At 40.8% G+C, this 20,443-nt stretch overlaps 1 protein-coding gene and 1 non-coding gene across 3 annotated transcripts in view; one reads left to right on the plus strand and one right to left on the minus strand.

The window, feature by feature from the left end:
* The window catches only part of NUP188 (nucleoporin 188), a 75,771-nt gene that overhangs the window by 26,837 nt on the left and 28,491 nt on the right, over window positions 1–20,443 (plus strand). For both annotated transcript variants that reach the window (XM_060200334.1, XM_007527045.3), the window contains exons 9-18: window positions 3,749–3,960; window positions 6,572–6,686; window positions 7,578–7,778; window positions 10,278–10,367; window positions 12,816–12,881; window positions 14,243–14,362; window positions 15,495–15,621; window positions 18,583–18,735; window positions 19,520–19,646; window positions 20,166–20,253. In XM_060200334.1, the coding sequence (XP_060056317.1) occupies window positions 3,749–3,960; window positions 6,572–6,686; window positions 7,578–7,778; window positions 10,278–10,367; window positions 12,816–12,881; window positions 14,243–14,362; window positions 15,495–15,621; window positions 18,583–18,735; window positions 19,520–19,646; window positions 20,166–20,253 (1,299 nt within the window). The remainder of the gene's footprint in view (window positions 1–3,748; window positions 3,961–6,571; window positions 6,687–7,577; window positions 7,779–10,277; window positions 10,368–12,815; window positions 12,882–14,242; window positions 14,363–15,494; window positions 15,622–18,582; window positions 18,736–19,519; window positions 19,647–20,165; window positions 20,254–20,443) is intronic.
* LOC132541005 (U4 spliceosomal RNA) lies at window positions 20,005–20,144 on the minus strand. The gene has a single exon (XR_009552201.1). It is a non-coding gene; the product is annotated as a U4 spliceosomal RNA (small nuclear RNA).

A 20,443-nucleotide genomic window follows, 5' to 3' on the forward strand; every position in this document is an offset into this window, starting at 1 on the left:
TCTCTGTCCTATCCAACAACGACATGAATAACAACAATAATAACCACAACAACGATGAAACAACTAGGGCAACAAAAGTAGCCTCCAGGAGCAGTGGGTTTGCGGCACAGGCAACAAGCCCCAGCAATAACCCTGGAGGAAAAAAAAAAGTGGTAAAGTAGTGCTGCAAATGTCTCTCCTTTCCTCTTCTTTCCTGGCTCCCCCATATTCTCCCTGTCTCTGTCCAAAAAAGAGAAAGAGAAGAAGAAAAAGTGAGGGATGAGGAGGAAAAATAACAAAATTTTTCCTTTTTAATATTCTAATTATTATTGTTGGATAGAGACTGAGAGAAATGGAGAGAGAAGGGGGAGATAGAGAGGGAGAGACACCTGCAACACAGATTAATCACTTGTAAATCTTTGCCCCTGCAAGCGGGGTCTGGAGGTTTGAACCCAAGTCCTTGAGCACTGTAGTGTGTGCCTTCAGCCAGGTGTGCCACTGTCCAGCCCTAGGAAATTCTTTAAAAAAATTTTTTTTTGCTTCCAGGGTTATTGCTGAATTCAGTGCCTGCACTACAAATCCACCGATCCTGGCAGCTATTTTTTTTTTTCTTCCCATTTTATTTGATAGGACAGAGAGGAATTGGGAGGGGAGAATGAGATAGGGAGAGAGAAAGATAGACACCTGCAGACTTGTTTTACTGCTTGTGAAGTTTCTTCACTGCAGGTGGGGAGTGGGTGCTCGAACTCTAGTCCTTGCTCATAGTACTATGTGCCCTTAACCAGGTGTGCCACTGCCCAGCCCCCTAAAAAATAAATATATTTACTTATATGTAAGTAAATGTAAATATTATATCATTATATATATATTCTAAATTAGAGCATTGTTCAGTTCTGGTTTATGATGGTGTGGGGGATTGAACCTAAGACCTTGGGCCTTAGGCATTAGAGTCTTTTTGCATAACCATTATGCTATCTAGCCCCACCTAAAAATATTTTTTATTTAAAACTGAGGGAGGGAAAGAAAGAAAAAGTGTTGCACTAGCTGGTATATAGGGGCTGAACCCAGGACTTCTAGGGTCTCAGGCATGTCCACGCTGTACTCTCCTCAACTCTGAAAGAGAATGGATGTCAAATCTAGTAGACTAAGTATTATAAAAATTAGCATAATATGATGGACTTTGGTCACTTGAAAATTAGTGAATAAATATTACTTGAAAAAAAAATTTAAATCTAAAAAAAAAAAGTGTTGCACTGGTACACGTGATACCCAGGATTGAGCTTGGGATCTTGTGCTTGTCTACTGTGCCACCTCCTATATTTGTAGAACAATATACTGTTCTAGGGAATATATATATAATTTTTAAAAAATATTTATTCCCTTTTGTTGCTCTTGTTGTTTTATTGTTGTAGTTATTATTGAGCTCTTTCTTGTTTAATAGGACAGAGAGAAATGGAGCGAGGAGGGGAAGATGGGGAGAGAAAGATAGACACCTGCAGACCTGCTTCACCTGCCTGTGAAGCGACTCCCCTGCAGGTGGGGAGCCAGGGGCTTGAACCAGTCTGCCGGTCCTTGCACTTTGCGCCACGTGTGGCTAACTCGCTACGCTACCATCCAACTCCCATATATATAATTTTTAACACAAACTGTTAAGTGAAAAAAGTAAGATGCAGAAGATAACTCACATGATAGAGTGCACATTTTGCATTGTGCACAGACTTTGGTTTAACCCTAACCCTAACCTTGGAACACTTGCATGGGGGAAGATTTATAAGTACCTTGTGGTGTTTCTTCTCTGTCGCTACCTCTTTTTATTTATTTATTAAAATTTTAAAAATATTTTATTTATTAATGCAAAAAATAGAGAGAGAGAGAGAAAGAACCAAACATCACTCTGCTACATGTGCTCCTGGGGATTGAACTCAGGACCTCATGCTTGAGAGTCTGATAATTTATCCACCGCGCCACCTCCCGGACCACTTTATTTTTTAATTTCATTTTTTTTCTCCTTTTGTTACCCTTGTTTTTTATTGTTGTTGTAGTTATTGATGTCATTGTTGTTGGATAGGACAGAGAGAAATGGAGAGAGGAGGGGAAGACAGAGGGGGAGAGAAAGATAGACACCTGCAGACCTGCTTCACCTCCTGTGAAGCGACTCCCCTGCAGGTGGGAAGCCGGGGGCTCGAACCAGAATCCTTACACTGATTCTTGTGCTTTGCGCGTCGTGCGCTGAATCCACTGCTCCTGGAGACCATTTTTTCCCCTTCTGTTGCCCTTGTTGTTTTATCATTGTTGTTATAGTTATTATTGTTGATGTGATCATTATTAGATAGGACAGAGAGGAGGGGAAGACAGAGAGGGAGAGAGAAAGATAGACAACTTGCAGACCTGCTTCACCGCCTTGTGAAGCGACTCCCCTGCAGATGGGGAGCCAGGGGCTCAAACTGGGATCCTTACACTGGTCCTTGCGCTTTGCATTACATACACTTACCTGCTGTACTACCGCCCGACTCCCCAGAATAGCTCTTAAAACATTTTATTTAGATTAGAGGTGGGTGGATAGAAATTTATATAATAAGTTTAAAAAGTCATAGCATATTACTGGAAGGAGAAAGTTACTGGTTGCTTATGAGGTAAAGTTTGACGATGGGCCCAGGAAAAGACACGACTGCTCTGCTCCTCGTCCACAGCGACCTCCAGGGTCTGCCGAGTGCGATGCGGGGAGGGCTGGACCCTGGGGCTCCGCGTGGCATGGGGGTGGAGGGCTCAAGTGGGAGACCCCGCAGCGCGCAGACCTGGGCGGTCCGGGCGGGGGCGCGGGCTGGGGTAAAGTTTGAATGATAGGAATTGCATGTATGGAGACTTTTTTTTTTTTTTATTCTCAGGACCTCATGCTTTGAGAGTCTAGTTCCTTAGCCACTGCCCCACCTTCCACACTACACCCTTTGTTTTCTTAACAGAGTCTTTTTTTTTTAATTATTTCTTTATTGGGGAATTAATGTTTTACATTCAACAGTAAATACAATAGTTTGTACATGCATAACATTCCCCAGTTTCCCATTTAACAGTACAACCCCCACTATGTCATTTATCATCCTTCATGGACCTGTATTCTCCCCACCCACCCACCAACCCCAGAGTCTTTTACTTGGGTGCAATATGCCAATTCCATTTCAGGTTCTACTTGTGTTTTCTTTTCTGATCTTGTTTTTCAACTTCTGCCTGAGAGTGAGATCATCCCATATCATCCTTCTGTTTCTGACTTATTTCACTCAACATGATTTTTTTCAAGGTCCATCCAAGATCGGCTGAAAACGGTGAAGTCACCATTTTTTATAGCTGAGTAGTATTCCATTGTGTATATATACCACAACTTGCTCAGCCACTCATCTGTTAATGGACACTTGGGTTGCTTCCAGGTTTTGGCTATTACAAATTGTGCTGCCAAGAACATATATGTACACAGATCTTTTTGGATGGATCCTTAGGATCTATCCCCAGGAGAGGAATTGCAGGGTCATAGGGTAGGTCCATTTCTAGCCTTCTGAGAGTTCTCCAGACTGTTCTCCACAGAGGTTGGACCAATTTACATTCCCACCAGCAGTGCAGGAGGGTTCCTTTGACCCCACACCCTCTTGTATGGAGACTTTTACCTGCTGTGCTTTTTAAATTGTTCTTATGCATGATTATCTAAGAATAATAGTTTAAACATTTTGAGTATATTTTTTGCTTAACTTTCTCTCTCACTTTTTCTTCCTTGGTTATGCAGACTGAACGCCAAGTGTCTCGCTGGTTTGTTCAGTGCCTTCGGGAACAGTCCATGCTTCTAGAGATCATCTTTCTTTATTATGCATACTTTGAGATGGCACCTAATGATCTGTTGGTATTAACCAAAATGTTTAAAGAACAAGGGTTTGGTAGTAGGCAAACCAACAGGCACCTAGTGGATGAGACCATGGATCCCTTTGTAGATCGGATTGGGTAAGTCCAAATGAATTTAAGTCTTAGAATTTGAGTGATGTTTAGAGTATTACTGCTATAGTGACCCTGTAAATGGATGAGGGAAGAAGTTACTTTTCACTTAATGAGTAGGGAAATAAGACAATGTACCACCAATTTCTATCTCACACAGGGAATAAAGTCAAATTGAGGACATGTTCTCTCAATAGGTATTTTATTCTTTCACTTAATGCCATGTAAGCAGTTCATTAAATAAAGAGATTACTGCAGAACTATTATATTTGAGACTTAGCAAATGCTAAGATAAATAGTGATAAAACTAAAGATGTGTTCTATGCCCTTTTGGGACAATTCTGTGGCTATGAATACAGTGACTCTTCTGTAAAAGTGAACGTAAGCAATCCCAGGTCAAAATTACATAAAGCAGGTCCTTGAATAACACCATTTCATTCAATGCTTTTTTTTTTTTTTTTAATTTTAACATTGGTGAGAAACAAATTCCTGGCTGGACCTATTGTGTGAAGTTTGCAGCTTCCCATTCTACTGACTTTTATCTTTATCTCAGAAATATATATATTTTTGATTCTCAGTTGCCCTAGTGAGAGTGAGGAGGAGGGGAATGCTATGGGGAAGAGGACCAGAGGGCTATCTACTCCAGCTCCATTGGGAACTGGAGAGAGAAGAGGAAAAAGGGAGGGGCACTTGAATATAATAATAGGTGTATTTGTGATTTGGAAAGGAAGAGAAGATGGGATTATGTGCTCCCCCAAAAAATAAAAATATAGACAGATCGTTGTAAAAATAATAGTTGACCCATATCTGCAATCTTAGGAGAACTGCTGTAACTTCCAGTGGAGGGATTGGAGATCCAGAACTCTGGTGTTGGGAACAGTGCGGAGCTATACACCTGATATCTTGTTTTTATAATTCAATATGAAATAACTAGTTAAAAAAAAATCAGAGAGAGAGAGAGAGATTTACCCTGCTATGGAAAGTCATTCTGGAAATACCTTATTTCCTGAGATGCCAGAAGAGGCTTTGGCTACTTGCAACCCTGAACTGGAATAATGGGTTGGAAAATGACTGTTTAATATTTAAAATGTTTTGGTTATTGATTTAGAAGTTTGATGATCTTTTAGTTACCAAAAATATATTATAGAACCTTATAGTGGGGGAGATAACATAATGGTTATGCAAGGAAACTCTCATGTCTGACTCTCCAGAGTCCCAGGTTCAATCCCACGCACCACCATAACCCAGAGTTGAGCGATGATCTGGTAAAAACAAACAAACAAAAAAACCTACATCTTGTTTATATCAGTTATCTCATAGTGAGATTGGTCTAATTATACATCTTTTCACTTACAATTGCTATTTTCCAAAAATCTGTTTGTATTAAATAAATTATTCTATTATGTAGTTAGGTCTGCAGTGACTTATATGTACAGACTTAATGTCTTTATTTCTTAAACAACATAGTATTACAACTGTTTACATTTACATTAAATTAGTTACAGATAATAAACAGAAGGGGCTAGGTCGTGGAGCATCTGGTTGAGTGCATATCTTACTGTGCGCAAGGACCTGGGTTTGAGCCCCTGGTCCCCACCTGCAGAGGGAAAGCTTCACAGGTGGTGAAGTAGGGCTGCAGGTTTTTCTCTGTCTCTCTCCCTCTATATCACCCCCTTCTCTCTCATTTCTGGCTGTCTATCCAGTAAATAAAGGTAATAAAAAAAATTTATAAAAGACGGTTAATAAAGAGATGACAGACTATAAGAGAGGATACACATTGGTTATATGCAGTACTATGCCTCCTTTTTCAGTGTTAGGCCTATGCACCAGCATAATTCTATCACTCCCAGATTTCTGAATTTCAGATAGAAGGAGGAGAGACACCACAGCACCATTCCATCATCCATGAAGCTGCTGTGTGTGATGCTCCTCTGAGGTGCCAGGGCTTGAACTTGGGTCCACACACATGGCCAAGTGTATGCTCTACTGGATAAGCTATCTCCTGGTCCGTGTGCCAATTTTTACAAAGGACTTAAACATTACATTTTGTTAGAGGGAAGGTGTCTGGAATCATTCCCCCAAGAGACTGCTCCCTATTTTGAGACTGTTCCATCTATAAACAAAAATAAATACTTCAATAGTAACATAGTTCATTTGGGTCAGATGTGTGATGGCACCAGAACCTTACAGTATTAGATCTGTGCTTCAGTAGGCATTAGTGACATGTAACTCTCAGACACAAAATGTTGCTGGTCAGCTTGAGATAGCTGAAACATAAAATATATATTGGATCTAAAAGACTGTGAAAAGAGTGATATAAATAATTGTTTATGGGAGTCGGGCTGTAGCGCAGCGGGTTAAGCGCATGTGGCACAAAGCGCAAGGACCAGCGTAAAGATCCGGGTTTGAGCCCCCGGCTCCCCACCTGCAGGATAGTTGCTTCACAGGTAGTGAAGCAGGTCTGCAGGTGTCTTTCTCTCCCTCTCTCTGCCTTTCCATGTCTCTCCAAAATAATAATAATAATAATAATAATGGTTTATATTGAAATAATTTAAAATTTAATTTATTATCCAATAAAGTTCAGTATAGGATGTACCTATGCTACTGCTTTTCTTTCCAGCTACTTTAGTGCTCTTATCCTGGTGGAAGGCATGGACATTGAATCCTTGCATAAGTTTGCTTTGGATGACAGAAGAGAACTGCACCAATTTTCCCAGGACGGGCTTATTTGTCAGGTAATTTTGGAACAGTTTCTTTACTTTTTTCAGATGACTCACAGTTAGTAATGTTCTTCTAACCATTCAACTACACTACCAAATAAAAGTTGAGTATTACTGGAATTTGAAGTTCTAAGTTGCTAGGAAGTGAAATGTGGAAGAAATCTCAGGTATATTAGTTACGTGTACTGAAGTTGTAATTGGATCTATAAGGATGAGTGTTATCACTTATGAAGATGGTGTAGACAAATGATCTAACAACAGAATCTTGGGGGGTTGTTTGCATTTATGGAGCCTGGGGAAGAAGAAAAGGGAAGGACAGAGGGAAGTAGTGATCAGAAAAATCTCAAATGGAGAGTTTAAAGAAAGTTTAGGAAGAATCAGGATAAAATTGCTTCAGAGCCTCCATTTGAAAATATTTTTTATAGTCTCAAATTAAACTTTTTTTAAAAGATTTTTACTTTTTAAAATATGTATTGGGGGCAGCAGGAGGTACTACAGAAGGCTCAAAATATATGTATTGGTTGGAAATAGGAAAAAGGGAAGATGTGTGGGGGGGAGATACCTGCAGCACTGTTTCACTGCTCATGAAGCTTCCCATCGCGGGTGGGGACTAGAAGCTTGAACCCAGGTTCTTGCACATTGTAAGGTCCAGAGGTCTGTTCCCTCTGTTACAAGTGTCACCAGTCTGACCCCAGATTAAAACTATTTAAAAGCAGAAGAAAATAGTTCTGGGTAAAGGTAAAGAAGATTAAAGAGTTTATTAGTTCAGAGTTGATTGGGAACGTGAGAAGAATTAGATCACAATAGAAGAGAAAGGTCAGTAAGTATGAGGGAAAGACTTAGTGACCATGGAGGGGCTTTTGCTTTTTCTGTTTAGTGACAAATGTTGTGTTTGCTTTTCATAAGGATATGGACTGTTTGATGTTGACCTTCGGGGACATTCCACATCATGCATCAGTACTTTTGGCTTGGGCTCTGCTACGTCACACGCTGAATCCAGAAGAGACAGGCAGTGTTGTCCGGAAGATAGGTGGCACAGCTATCCAGCTGAATGTATTTCAGTACTTGACTCGGTTGCTTCGCTCACTGGCAAGTGGAGGAAATGATGTAAGACTTAGGATATTGGAGTAAAAGCATGAAACTGGGCTAAGAGCCTGACAAAAATCTCACTTATGAATAATACTACTAATAATAACTATAATAGTGACATAATCATATGCTGCTCAGAATCTTCTATTATCTCATTTTATCTTTTTTTTTTTTTTTGACCAAGTACTGTTTAGCTCTGGCTTATGTGGTACGGAGGTGATTGAAACATTGGAGCCTCAGGCATGAGAGCCTCTTTACATAACCATTATGCTATCTACCCATGCCCTTCTTACTATTTTTTTCAAGATTTTATTTATTTATTCATGAGAAATGATAGGAGAGAGAAAGAACCATATATCACTCTGGTACATGTGCTCCCGGGAATTGAACTCAGGACCTCATGCTTGAGAGTCCATTTCCTTATCCGCTGCGCCACCTACCAGACGACCTCCTTACATTTCTTTATGCTACGGATTATCCTGTTTTATGTATTAGGAAAATGAAACTCAAGGAGGTAATGATTTTTCACAGGAACAGTAATCATCAGTTAGTGAATATGGTTTGAAACCACTGTGTCTGCTAGTACTCTGTACTGGAATTGTATATTTCCTTGAAGAGAGCTTTCGCCATATTGATTGAAGAAATCTTTTATTTGTTTTTTGGTAGGGGGTTTATTTGTATGTTGGGTCTTAAATAACATGTCACAGTTTGTTAGGTTATATTGACATGCTAAAATGAGATCTTAGTCAACAGGCCCCAATTGTTTGCACTGGTTGACTTGTCTTGGTGGCTTTATCTTTATGGGTTTGATTATAAATGTGATAGCATCCTTCATTTCTCTTTCTTCAACTCATCACTTGTATATAGAAATCCCACTGATTTATGTGTATTGATTTTGTATCTTGCTACTTTACTGAATTAATTAATGCTTTCCTGTAGCTCTTGGGTGGAATGTTTGGGCATCTCAAGCTATATTGTCATGTCATCTACAAATAGTGATAGTTTGACTTCTCCCTTTCCAAAAGGATTCCTTTACTATCTCTTTCTTGCTTGATTGTGCTGGCAGGGACATCCAGGACTATGCTAGTAGTAGTGGTGAGAGGGGACATCCTTTTCTACTTTCAGATTTTAGCAGGGAGAGAGCTTTCATTTTTTTTCCCTGTTGAGTATGCTGTTAGCCATGGGTTCGTCATATATGGCCTTTATTACATAGAAGAATTTTTCTTCTATTTCCAGCTTAAGAATCTTTATCATAAATAGTTGTTGAGTTTTGTCAAATACTTTCTCAGCATCAATTGATATGACCATGTGATATTTTTTTTAAGATTTTATTTATTAGCATAAGATAAGGAGAGAGAAAAAGAACATCACTCTTGACACATGAAATGTTAGGAATTGAACTAGGGACCTCATGCTTCCAAATCCAGCACTATATTCAGTGTGCCATCTCCTGAGCCCATGTCCCTGTGGTTTTTGTCAAGTTGATGTGGTGTATTACATTGATTTGCAAATGTTAAACCATCCCTTCTTCCCAGGATGAATCACAATTGGTATTGGTGGATTATTTTTATATGTTGTTGGATTTGAATTGCCAAGATTTTTTTTCAATAATGTATTTATTTATTCATGAGAAAAATAGGAAGAGAGAGAGAAAGAACCAGACATCATTTTGGTACATGTGTTGCTGGGGATTGAACTCGGGACCTCGTTGTTGAGGAACTAACGCACCACCTCCTGGACCATGATTTGGGAAGATTTTATTGAGGACCTTTACATCAATATTCATCAGAGATAAAGGACTACAGTTTTTGTTTGTTTGTTTTGTTTTTTCCCTTGGTAGAGCCCTTTCCTGCTTTGGGAATCAGAGTGATACTATCCTCATAGAATGCTTTTGGAAGTGTTTACACCTCTTCAGTTTGAGTTTGAAGAGAAGGGGTGTTAGTTCTTTGAAAGTCTTATATAATTCACTAGTATAGTCATCTGGACTTGGATTTTCATTCTTGTGAAGTTTTTCGAGGGAACTGGGTGGTGGTAGTGCACCGGGTTAAGTGCACATAATGCGAAGTTCAGGCACTGGTGCAAAGATCCTGGTTCAAGCCCCCAGCTCCCCACCTGCAATGGGGTCACTTCATAAGTGGTGGAGCAGGTCTGCAGGTATTTCTTTCTTTCCCCCTCTCTATCTTCCCTTCCTCTCTCAATTTCTTTCTGTCCTGTCAAAATAAATAAATAAATAAATAAGAAAATATGGCCACCAGGAGCAGTAGATTCGTAGTGTGGGCAGTGATCCCCATCAATAACCTTGGAGACAAAAAAAAAAAAAGCTTTCAATTACTCTTTCAGTCTGCATTAGTGATTGACTTTCCCTTTGTCTTCTTGATCTTGGTACCAAATTAGGAAAATTAGAAAGCTCTGGATTAGGGAATCCAACTTGTGTACAGAGACTAAATATGATAGAAGTATACTAATCTGGGGATGAATTTTTTTCGGAATTACTCATCGATTCCTTTGTCATCACAGTGTACCACCAGCACGGCATGCATGTGCATCTACGGTCTCCTTTCTTTTGTCCTGACCTCACTGGAGCTGCACACATTGGGCAATCAGCAGGTGAGTGTCTGGCTTGTGTAAGGCTATCTGTACTGTCCAAGTTTGCAGTCACATTCCTTAAGATAGCCCTTTGGGTGGTCCAGGAGGTGGCACAGTGGATAAAATATTGGACTCTCAAGCATGAGGTCCTGAATTCAATCCCTGGCAGCACATGTACCAGAGTGATGTCTGGTTCTTTCTCTCTCTCCCTCCTATATCTCTCATTAATAAATAAAATATTTAAAAAAATAAAAGCCCTTTGGAACTAATACAGTACCTATTCATATCCCTTAGGTTTTACTTTGCTTACTGCTGTTTGTTTTGTTTTATTAAACAACTGATCCATATATCACAGGGGAATCAGACAGTGATGATAAAAAGAAAAATGTAGGGGGCTGGGCAGTAGTGCACCGGGTTGACCATTCATAGTACAAAGTGCACCGGTACACAGTTCCTGGTTCAAGCCCCGGCTCCCCACGTCTGCAGGTTTTCTCTCCTCTCTCAGTTTCTCTCTGTCCTATCCAACAACAACAAGAAAAAGAAAAAATGGACACCAGGATCAGTGGATCTGTGGTATAGGCATTGAGCCCCAGTGATAACCCTGGAGTTAAAAAAAAAAAAGGGGACCTGAAATGTGGCTTATCAGTGGAGTACATGTGTGAGACCCTGGGATCTCCAGCACTTCATTAAAAAAAGTGTGGGGCCAGGAGATGGCTCATCCAGTAGAGCTCTTGCTTTACTGTGTACAAGGCCCTCGCTTAAAGCTTGGTACAACATAAGAGCATCATGGCACTGTGTGGGGCAGGGCTCTGGAGAGGTGGGGTTACAGGACACATTGGTGAAGTTGTCTGCCCAGGGACATCAGGTTGGTATCATGGTAGCAACTTCAGCTTGGTGGCAAAGTAATGGAACTGAAGGGTTGACATGCCATGCCTGGCATCTCTGGACACAGTCTGAAGTGAAACATGTCTAAGTGGTACTAGTTGCATTGATTTGGTTGAGATCAGCAGGTGCAGTATCAAATGGTATGAATCAAGAGAAACATGAAGGAAAATGAGCCAAGCCCCAGAGGTTCCAGAATTGGGAGAAATAAAGGTCTTATAGAGAATGAGGGAGGTTCCTTGCTGTCTTAGAGTCTTAGAAGGCAATAGATAGTTACTATTATAGCCAAGTTACTTGGAAATTTGGTTTACTTTGAAAATCCCATGGTTACGATTTACTGTACCATTTGCCTTACCGTGATTTATGTCATTTAATGCTATTTACAAATAACTGTATCTTTTTTTTTTAAGATTTTATTTATTTATGAGAAAGATAGGATGAGAGAGAAAGAACCAGACATCACTCTGGCACATGTACTGCTGGGGATCAAACTTAGGACTTCATGCTTGAGAGTCCAAAGCCCTATCACTGCGCCACCTCCCGGACCATATAACTGTATCTTATATACTAACAAGACCAATTGCTTTTGCTCTCCCTGGTCTTAAGATTATAGGTGATTTGGGGGCCAGGCAGCAGCACAGCAGGTTAAGTGCACATGATGCAAAGCACAAGGACTGGCGTAAGGACTGGCTCCCCACTTGCAGAGGAGTCGCTTCGCAAGTGGTGATGCTGATCTTCAGGTGTCTATCTTTCTCTCCCCCTCTCTGTCTTTCCCTCTTCTCTTGGTTTCTCTCTGTCCTACCCAGCAGCGACAGCAATAACAACAACAACAATAAACAACAAGGGCAACAAAAGGGAAAAAATAGCCTCCAGGAGCAGTGGATTTGTAGTGCAGGCACTGAGCCCCAGTGATAACCCTGGAAGAAAAAAAAATTATAGATGATTTAATATTTAAATAGTCATTATTAAGAATGCATTACTGGGAGTCGGGTGGTAGTGCAGCAGGTTAAGCGTCTGTGGTGCAAAGCACAAGGACCGGCATTGGATCCCGGTTTGAGCCCCCAGCTCCCCACCTGCAGTGGAGTCCCTTCCCTAGTGGTGAAGCAGATCTGCAGGTGTCTTTCTCTCCCCCTCTCTGTTTTCCCTTCCTCTCTCCATTTCTCTGTCCTGTCCAACAACAACAGTATCAACAGCAACAATAATAACTATAACAATAAAACAACAAGGGCAACAAAAGGGAATAAATATTTTTTAAAAAAATGCATTACTAATTTAAGCCATGTTAAAGTCTACCAGGTTACTAATTTGAAACCTTAAGTGCTTAGGCTGAAGGAATATATACTCAGAACTGAAGTCTATGCATTAAAATATTTGAGACATTCACTCTATTTTCCCCCTCTCCTATTGATTAGTGATTTATAAGACTAAGTTAATAAGAGTGTATATTAACACTATTCCTGCCACCAAAAGTCTATGTCCCTGCACCCACATTCCAGTGTTTGTTTCTATTTCCACATTCTACTGTACAAAAAGATAGGCTGGTTCAACTAGAAAAAAAAAACATTTGATCCCCTTTTCCCCCAACAGGATGTTATTGACACAGCATGTGAAGTCCTGGCAGACCCTTCTCTTCCAGAACTATTCTGGGGAACAGTAAGTATGTCAAGGGCAGTCATGTTATGGTTTTCTAAAGGATTTGTTTCATTTTTTTTTCAGATTTTTTAAAATTTTTATTAATAAAATGGAAATGTTGACAAGACTATTGGATAAGAGGGGATACATTTCAACTTTGACATTTAAGAGAGAAAACTCAGAATATCACTTGGGTACCTTCAGCATGAAGGATTGTAAGTCCTATGCTCTACAACTGAGGTATTTCCCAGCCACTGAAATAGTTACTTTTATTTTCATCACCATTTTGCATGTGAGAATAGGTAATGTTCAGAGATAGGAAGTGACTTGCCAAAGTCACATAGCTAGATAGATACAAGGCCAGGATTAGGGTCCCATACTTAGTCAAACCTCAAGTTCTACCCGTCGAATAAATCTGTTTTCCTTTTTACTAGACTTGATAGATCTGCCTGCATAGCTTACTCTCTTTTTCCCCATGATGCTACCAGCCACAGTGTCCTGGATGATGTTGGTATAAAATAGTATTTAGAATGAGATCTGTTGTTTATGGATGATGCCAAAATGTTGACATGTAATGAGTATTTCACTTTAGCAGAAACATGTGCAAAGATGAACAGGATTTTCTTTCTATAGAACAGAAGGCCAAAAGGAGGTTACTGACTGAATCAGAATAGTCTTTTGTCAATAGTCCTTTTCAGTGAAAATGTGGAAGTTATGAATTATTGAGAGAAGAGATGTTGCCTAAAGAACAGTATTGATTTTACAGGGGCTGGTTGGTGGCACACCTAGTTAAGTGCATATCTTTTTTTTTTTTCTAAACATTTTTTAAATATTTATTTTCCCTTTTGTTGCCCTTGTTGTTTAACATTGTTGTGATTATTGATGTTGTCGTTGTTGGATAGGAAACTGTTGGGCATTACGCCAGCTCCCCTGCATTGCTTGATGCTGTGGTCTATTTACATAATCACTGTTTTGACTGAGACACACCTGCAGATCTGCTTCACCACTTGTGAAGTGACTCCCCTGCAGGTGGGGAGCCAGGGCCTCGAACCGGGATCCAATGCAGATCCTTGTGCTTTGCACCAGGTGCGCTTAACCCGCTATGCCACCGCCCGACTCCCTTAAGTGCATATCTTACCATTCATGAGGACTTGAGTTCAAGCTCATGGTCCCCACCTGCAGAGAGAAAACTTCACAAATGTTGAAGCAGTGCTGCAGATCTCAGTCTTGGGGTGTCTCTGTCTCTCTCTCCCAACCCTATCAACTTTAATGATTATAAAAAGAAATTTTTCCATTTAAAATTTTCTTGTGGCTACTGGAAAATTCTAACATGTTGATTTGTATATACTGTGAAAATCATTTACTTTTCCTTACCACCTTAGGAGCCAACCTCTGGTCTTGGGATCATTCTAGATAGTGTGTGTGGAATGTTTCCCCATCTCCTCTCCCCACTCTTGCAATTGCTACGAGCCCTTGTATCAGGGAAATCTACTGCCAAAAAGGTAGGTTGTTGCCTAAACAGAGTGGGAGCTCTTTTTAGAACTTTACATAATGAAATTTCATTGCCATGAAAAGAATTAGTCTGGGAGTCGGGCAGTAGTGCAGCGGGTTAAGCGCAGGTGGCGCAATTGCAAGGACCTGCAAAAGGATCCTGGTTCGAGCCCCCGGCTCCCCACCTGCGGGGGTGTCACTTCACAGGCAGTGAAGCAGGTCTGCAGGTGTCTTTCTCTCCCCCTCTCTGTCTTCCCCTCCTCTCTCCATTTCTCTCTGTCCTATCCAACAACAATAAAAAAAAAAAAAAAAGAATTAGTCTAAAATTGAATGAAAAATAAAATTTCTTAATATGTAATTGCAAAAGAGAAAAAAGATGTAAGCGCTATAAGGCCGAGGAGGTATGTAGTACATATCACTTGAGTAGTAAAGGTCATATATCGAGTTCAGGAGCAGTGACTATTGGAGGAGGGGTGATGGAGATTGAATTGACTTCATAAATGAGTGGTAAAGATTAGGAAAAGAGGGCTAGGCGGTGGTGCACCTGGTTAAGTGTACACACTATAGCGTGGGAGAACCCAGGTTCAAGCCCCTGGTCCCCATTTGCAGGGGAAAAGCTTCATGAGTGGTGAAGCAGGGCTGCAGGTGTCCCTCTGTCTCTCTGCCTCTCTGCATCCCCCTCCCCTCAATTTCTCTGTGTATCCAATAATAAATAAATAAAAATAAATAAAAAAACAAAAGCAAAAGAAGACTGGGAAGAGGGTAGGCATTTCTGAAAAGCAAAACAGTAATTTATAAAAGGTTTGAAAGTTAAGGTGAGAGATATGACTCAGTGGATAGTGTGTATGCTTTGCTGTGAATGTTGCCCATGTCAGAGCGTTACCACTACATGGGACCTGCTATGTCACCAGGGGAAGTTCCAGTGCTGTGGTGTCTTTCTCTGTGTCTGTCTGTGTCTATCTACCTATCAGAAGGAAAAGCAACCTGGATTAGTGAAATCACACATACATGAGACCCTGGCTCTGCCAAGGGGGCTGGGATTTGAAAGTCAGCCTATATACACTTTGGCTAAATAGGTGTGGAACCCTCTGCATTTTCCCAAGATGAATATGTAGCTGTTTTTTGTTTCCTGTGTGTTGATAGGTATATACTTTCTTGGATAAAATGTCTTTCTACAATGAACTTTATAAGCACAAACCCCATGATGTGATTTCCCATGAAGATGGAACTCTCTGGCGGAGGCAAACGCCCAAACTTCTTTATCCTCTTGGTAAGATAGTGATCCTATTCAGCAGCTTACTTTCCATGACCTCTAGTTAGATTCTTCATTGCTATTTTAATTATTTAATGCAAGATGCTTTAAAAGCAGTTTTTTTCTCTTCTCCCTAATACGCAGGTTGTTAATTACTTGCCAGTTTTTTTTTTTAACATCATTAAATAGCTTTTTCAAAGGTAAGATCATGTGTTGTCTTTTTTTTTTTTTTTTTTAATATTTTATTTTATGTTGAGGGAGAAGGACCAGAGCACTGTTCAGCTTTGACCTATTGTGATATTGGGACTTAAACTGGGGACCTTGGAGACTCAGCTCAACAGTCTTGAATACCACTATGCTGTTTTGCCAGCTCTAAATAGCTCTATTTGAAGAATTAGGACAGCCAGGCATAGTGCACTTGGTAAAGTGTACTCTGTAGTGTTCAAGGACCCTGGTTCAAACCCCAGGGCCTCACCCCACCCATGAACTTCCCCTGGTATTGCTCGTGATACTTTCATGTGGTGCTGAGGTTTGAACCAGGGTCTCATGCTTGGCAACACATATGCTCTACCAGGTGAGCTATTCCCTGGCCTCCTTGGATTTTATTTATTTTCTGTATAAGTACTGCATGCTAACCGATAGTGCCACTGGAGCTCCAGAGATTTTATTTTATTTTTTAAAAATTGTTATTTATTTATTTTCCTTTTTGTTGCCCTTTTTTATTGTTGTTGTAGTTATCGTTGTTATTGGTGTTGTTGTTAGATAGGACAGAGAGAAATGGAGAGAGGAAGGGAAAACGGGGAGAGAAAGATAGACACATGCAGACCTACTTCACCACCTGTGAAGCGACTCCCCTGCAGGTGGGGAGCCGGGGGCTTGAACCAGGATCCTTAGGCTGGTCCTTGCGCTTTATGCCATGTGCACTTAACCCACTGCGCTACTGCCCAACTCCCAGATTGTATTTATTTTCTAAGATTTACTTATTTCACAGAGGTGAGAGGCATGTGTGGTGTCAGTGACTGAGCTCACAGTTGTTAAGACCAGAGCTCTACAGCTGTGCTACCTCCAGGGCCTTTGGGAGTATTTCGTGTCTGTGTGTCTGAGTGTGTTTGTTTTATAATGCAGTACTGAGGAATGAACTTGAGACATCATCATGTATGCACAATACCACTGAGCAATCTCACAGTCCCAGTTTTCTTTTTATATTACTATTATTATTATTATTATCAGAGCATTGCTCAGCTCTGACTTATGGTGGTGCAAGAAATTGAACCTGGGACTATGGAACCTCAGGCATGACAGTCTGTTTGCATAACCATTATGCTATCTATCCCCACCCCCAATTAACTTTTCTTTATTATTATTATTTTATTTATTTATTTATTCCCTTTTGTTGCCTTTTTTTTTTTAATTGTTGTAATTATTGTTGTTGATGTCATCATTGTTGGATAGAACAAAGAGAAATGGAGAGAGGAGGGGAAGACAGAGACGGGGAGAGAAAGACATACACCTGCAGGCCTGCTTCACTGCTTGTGAAGTGACTCCCCTGAGATGGGGAGCCGGGGGCTCGAACTGAGATCATTACGTCGGTCCCTGCACTTTTGTGCCACCTGCGCTTAACCCGCTGTGCTACCACCCGACTCCCCCTTTTCTTTATTTTTATTAGAGAAAAGGAGAGAGATAGATACTAAGATGAGAGGCATCACAGCACTACTTTACCATCCATGGTGCTCCTGTGTGGTGTATTATTATTATTTTTAGTGAGAGAGAAACCAGAACACCAATAATACTCAGGATCACATCTATCCAAGTCTGGCAACTTACTGCTCAGCCACCTCCAGCTGCTATGCTTTTTTACTTTATTTATTAAAAAATTAATGCTTTATTTATTTGATAGAGACAGAATTTGAGAGGGAAGGAGACAATAGAGAGAGACCTGTAATACTACTTCATTGCTTGAACCTTGCACTCAGTGACACCTGTGCTCTACCAATTGCACCAACTCCTGGTTCCTGTGCTTTGCTTTATTTTATTTTATTTTAGTCTCCAGGATTATTGCTGGGACTTGGTGCCTGCACTGCAAATCCACTGCTCCTGGAGGCTATTTTTTCCCTTTTGTTGCCATTGTTGTTGTTATTGCTGTCATTATTGTTGGATAAGACAAGAGAGAAATCAAGAGAGGATGGAAAAACAGAGGGGGAAAGAAAGATAAACACCTGAAGACCTGCCTCACTGCAGGTGATGAGCCAGGGGCTTGAAACGGGATCCTTACTCCAGTCCTTGTGCTTTGCACCTTATGCGCTTAGCCTGCTGCACTACCGTCCCGGTCCCCCTTTGCTTTTTTAAAACATTTATTTTCGGGAGTTGGGCAGTAGCACAGTAGGTTAAGTGCATGTGGCGCAAAGTGCAAGGACTGGAGTAAAGATCCTTATTTGAGCCCCTGGCTCCCCACCTGCAGGGGAGTCCCTTCACAAGCAGTGAAGCCGGTCTGCAGGTGTCTATCTTTCTCTCCCCCTCTCTGCCTTCCCCTCCTCTCTCCATTTCTCTCTGTCCTATCCAACAACAATGACATCAATAACAACTACAACAATAAAACAACCAGGGCAACAAAAGGGAATAAATAAATATTAAAAATTATTTAGAAAAAACATTTGTTTTCAGTTTTTAGAGAAAAGAGTAAAAAGGGAGACTTAGGGGAGAGATACCATAGAACTGTTTCCCTTTTATGAAGTGTCCCCAGTGCTGTTTGTGGTGCTCCTTTGTGGTGTCAGCACTGAAACTCGGGGCCTCTTACGTGATAAGGCTTGCACTCTACTGCACGAGCTATTTCCCAGCCCCTTTTTTGCTTTGTAAAAAAAAAAAAAAATTGTAGAAAGAGTTTGTACATCTCTGTGTAATTAAATGTTGTTGTCTGCTATACAATCCACCTCTTCATTTATTCTCAGCTATTAAACTGATTTTTCTTCTTCCTTTTTTTAGGGGGTCAGACCAACCTTCGCATACCTCAAGGCATCGTGGGCCAAGTAATGCTAGATGATCGGGCTTACCTTGTACGCTGGGAATACTCCTATAGCAGTTGGACTCTTTTTACCTGCGAGATTGAAATGCTGCTTCATGTTGTTTCTACAGCAGGTGAGGTCAGCTTTGGGAGATAATACTGTTGGAAAATAATGGGCATATTTAGAGTATCTTGGTGTATCAGTGAAAAATTATAAGATGGGGACTTGGCGCTGTCACTATGCATGAGTACCTGGGTTAAAGCCCTGGATCCCCACCTGTAGGGAGGAAGCTTCACAAGTAGTAGAGCAGTGCGTTAGGTGTCTCTCTTTCTCTCACTATCCCCCCATCCTTTTCTCTCCATCTCTGTCTCTGTCAGAATAAAGGGAAGAGAAATGAAAAGAAAGAAAATTGCAAGATAAAATTAAGAACTATCAGGATAAGGTGGTGGTGCACCTGGTTAAGTGCACATTACTATGCATAGGGTTCAAACTCTCAGTCCCCACTGTTGCAACAGGTTTCTGTCTCTCCCTCTTTTTAAACAATATTTTTTATAAATAATTTTATTTATTTATTGGATAGAGACAGCCAGCAATTGAAAGAAAATGGGAGAGAGACAGAGATAAACCTGCAGCCCTCCATCACCACTTGTGAAGCCCCCCCCCCCCCCCCCCCGCAGGTGGGGACCTGGGGCTTGAACCTGAGTTCTTGTGCTCAACCATGTGCACCACCACCTCACCCCTGGCCCTTCCTTTCCATCCCCTTTCCCACTCAATTTCTTTCTGTCCTATCAAATTAAGAAAAGGATTCAGAATTACCCAGGTTTTGGTGGTGTAATTATGTTGTTTGGCTCTCAGAGACTATTCAGTGATCTCAAAAGAGTTGTTTTTCTAAGATTATATTGTTTCTTTTCCCTCAGATGTGATTCAGCACTGCCAACGAGTCAAACCCATCATTGATTTGGTCTATAAGGTCATCAGTGTAGATCTGTCCATTGCAGACTGCCTCCTACCCATCACATCCCGCATCTACATGTTATTACAGCGGTGAGTGCCTCTTCACACCCTGCTGGGTGAAATCCACGTGTGTTCTCTCTGGGAAGTATGATGCCTGTTGAAGATTTTTTTGATTGTACATTCTGGTCAGGAAGAGGGACTTGAGAATAGAGAACTAGGATTGAGGAGATAGCATGATGTATATGAATAGACTTTCATCCCTGAGACTTTGAGGCACCAGGTTCAATCCCCATCACCACTATAAGCCCAGAGCTGAGCAGTACTGTGGTAAAAAAAGAAAGAATAGAGAACTGAAAAATATTTATAATAGAACAAGTTGTTTTATTCATTTGACTGAATATAACCCACTGTTCTTTTTTTTATTTTTAAATTTTTTTTTAAATTTCAGCCCCCATAGAGACTGTCAAAATTGCCAATGCCGACTATATTTCAAGTCGTCACGGCGGGGTATTGGGGAAAGTTTTCAATTAGCAATTATCGTGCCTCGGATAAACCTCATTGGCTACGATACTGCCACTGCGCAAAGCTAAGCCTCTGTTCTTTAACCAGGTTAACAACAGTAATCTCCCCCCCTGTGGATGTCATTGCTTCTTGTGTCAATTGCTTGACTGTTTTGGCTGCTCGGAACCCAGCAAAGGTGAGACATTAAATCTTTCTAATAGATTAAAAATATTGTACTGGGTGTATATCTAAAGACATAAGGGGCCAGGTGGTGGTGCACCTGGTTAAGCGCACACATCACAGTGCACAAGGACCTGGGTTCAAGCCCCTGCTCCCCACCTGCAGGGGGAAGCTTCATCAGTGGTGAAGCAGGACTACAGGTTTCT

Source organism: Erinaceus europaeus, chromosome 10 (genome assembly GCF_950295315.1).
Source record: "Erinaceus europaeus chromosome 10, mEriEur2.1, whole genome shotgun sequence".
Taxonomy (NCBI): Eukaryota; Metazoa; Chordata; class Mammalia; order Eulipotyphla; family Erinaceidae; genus Erinaceus; species Erinaceus europaeus.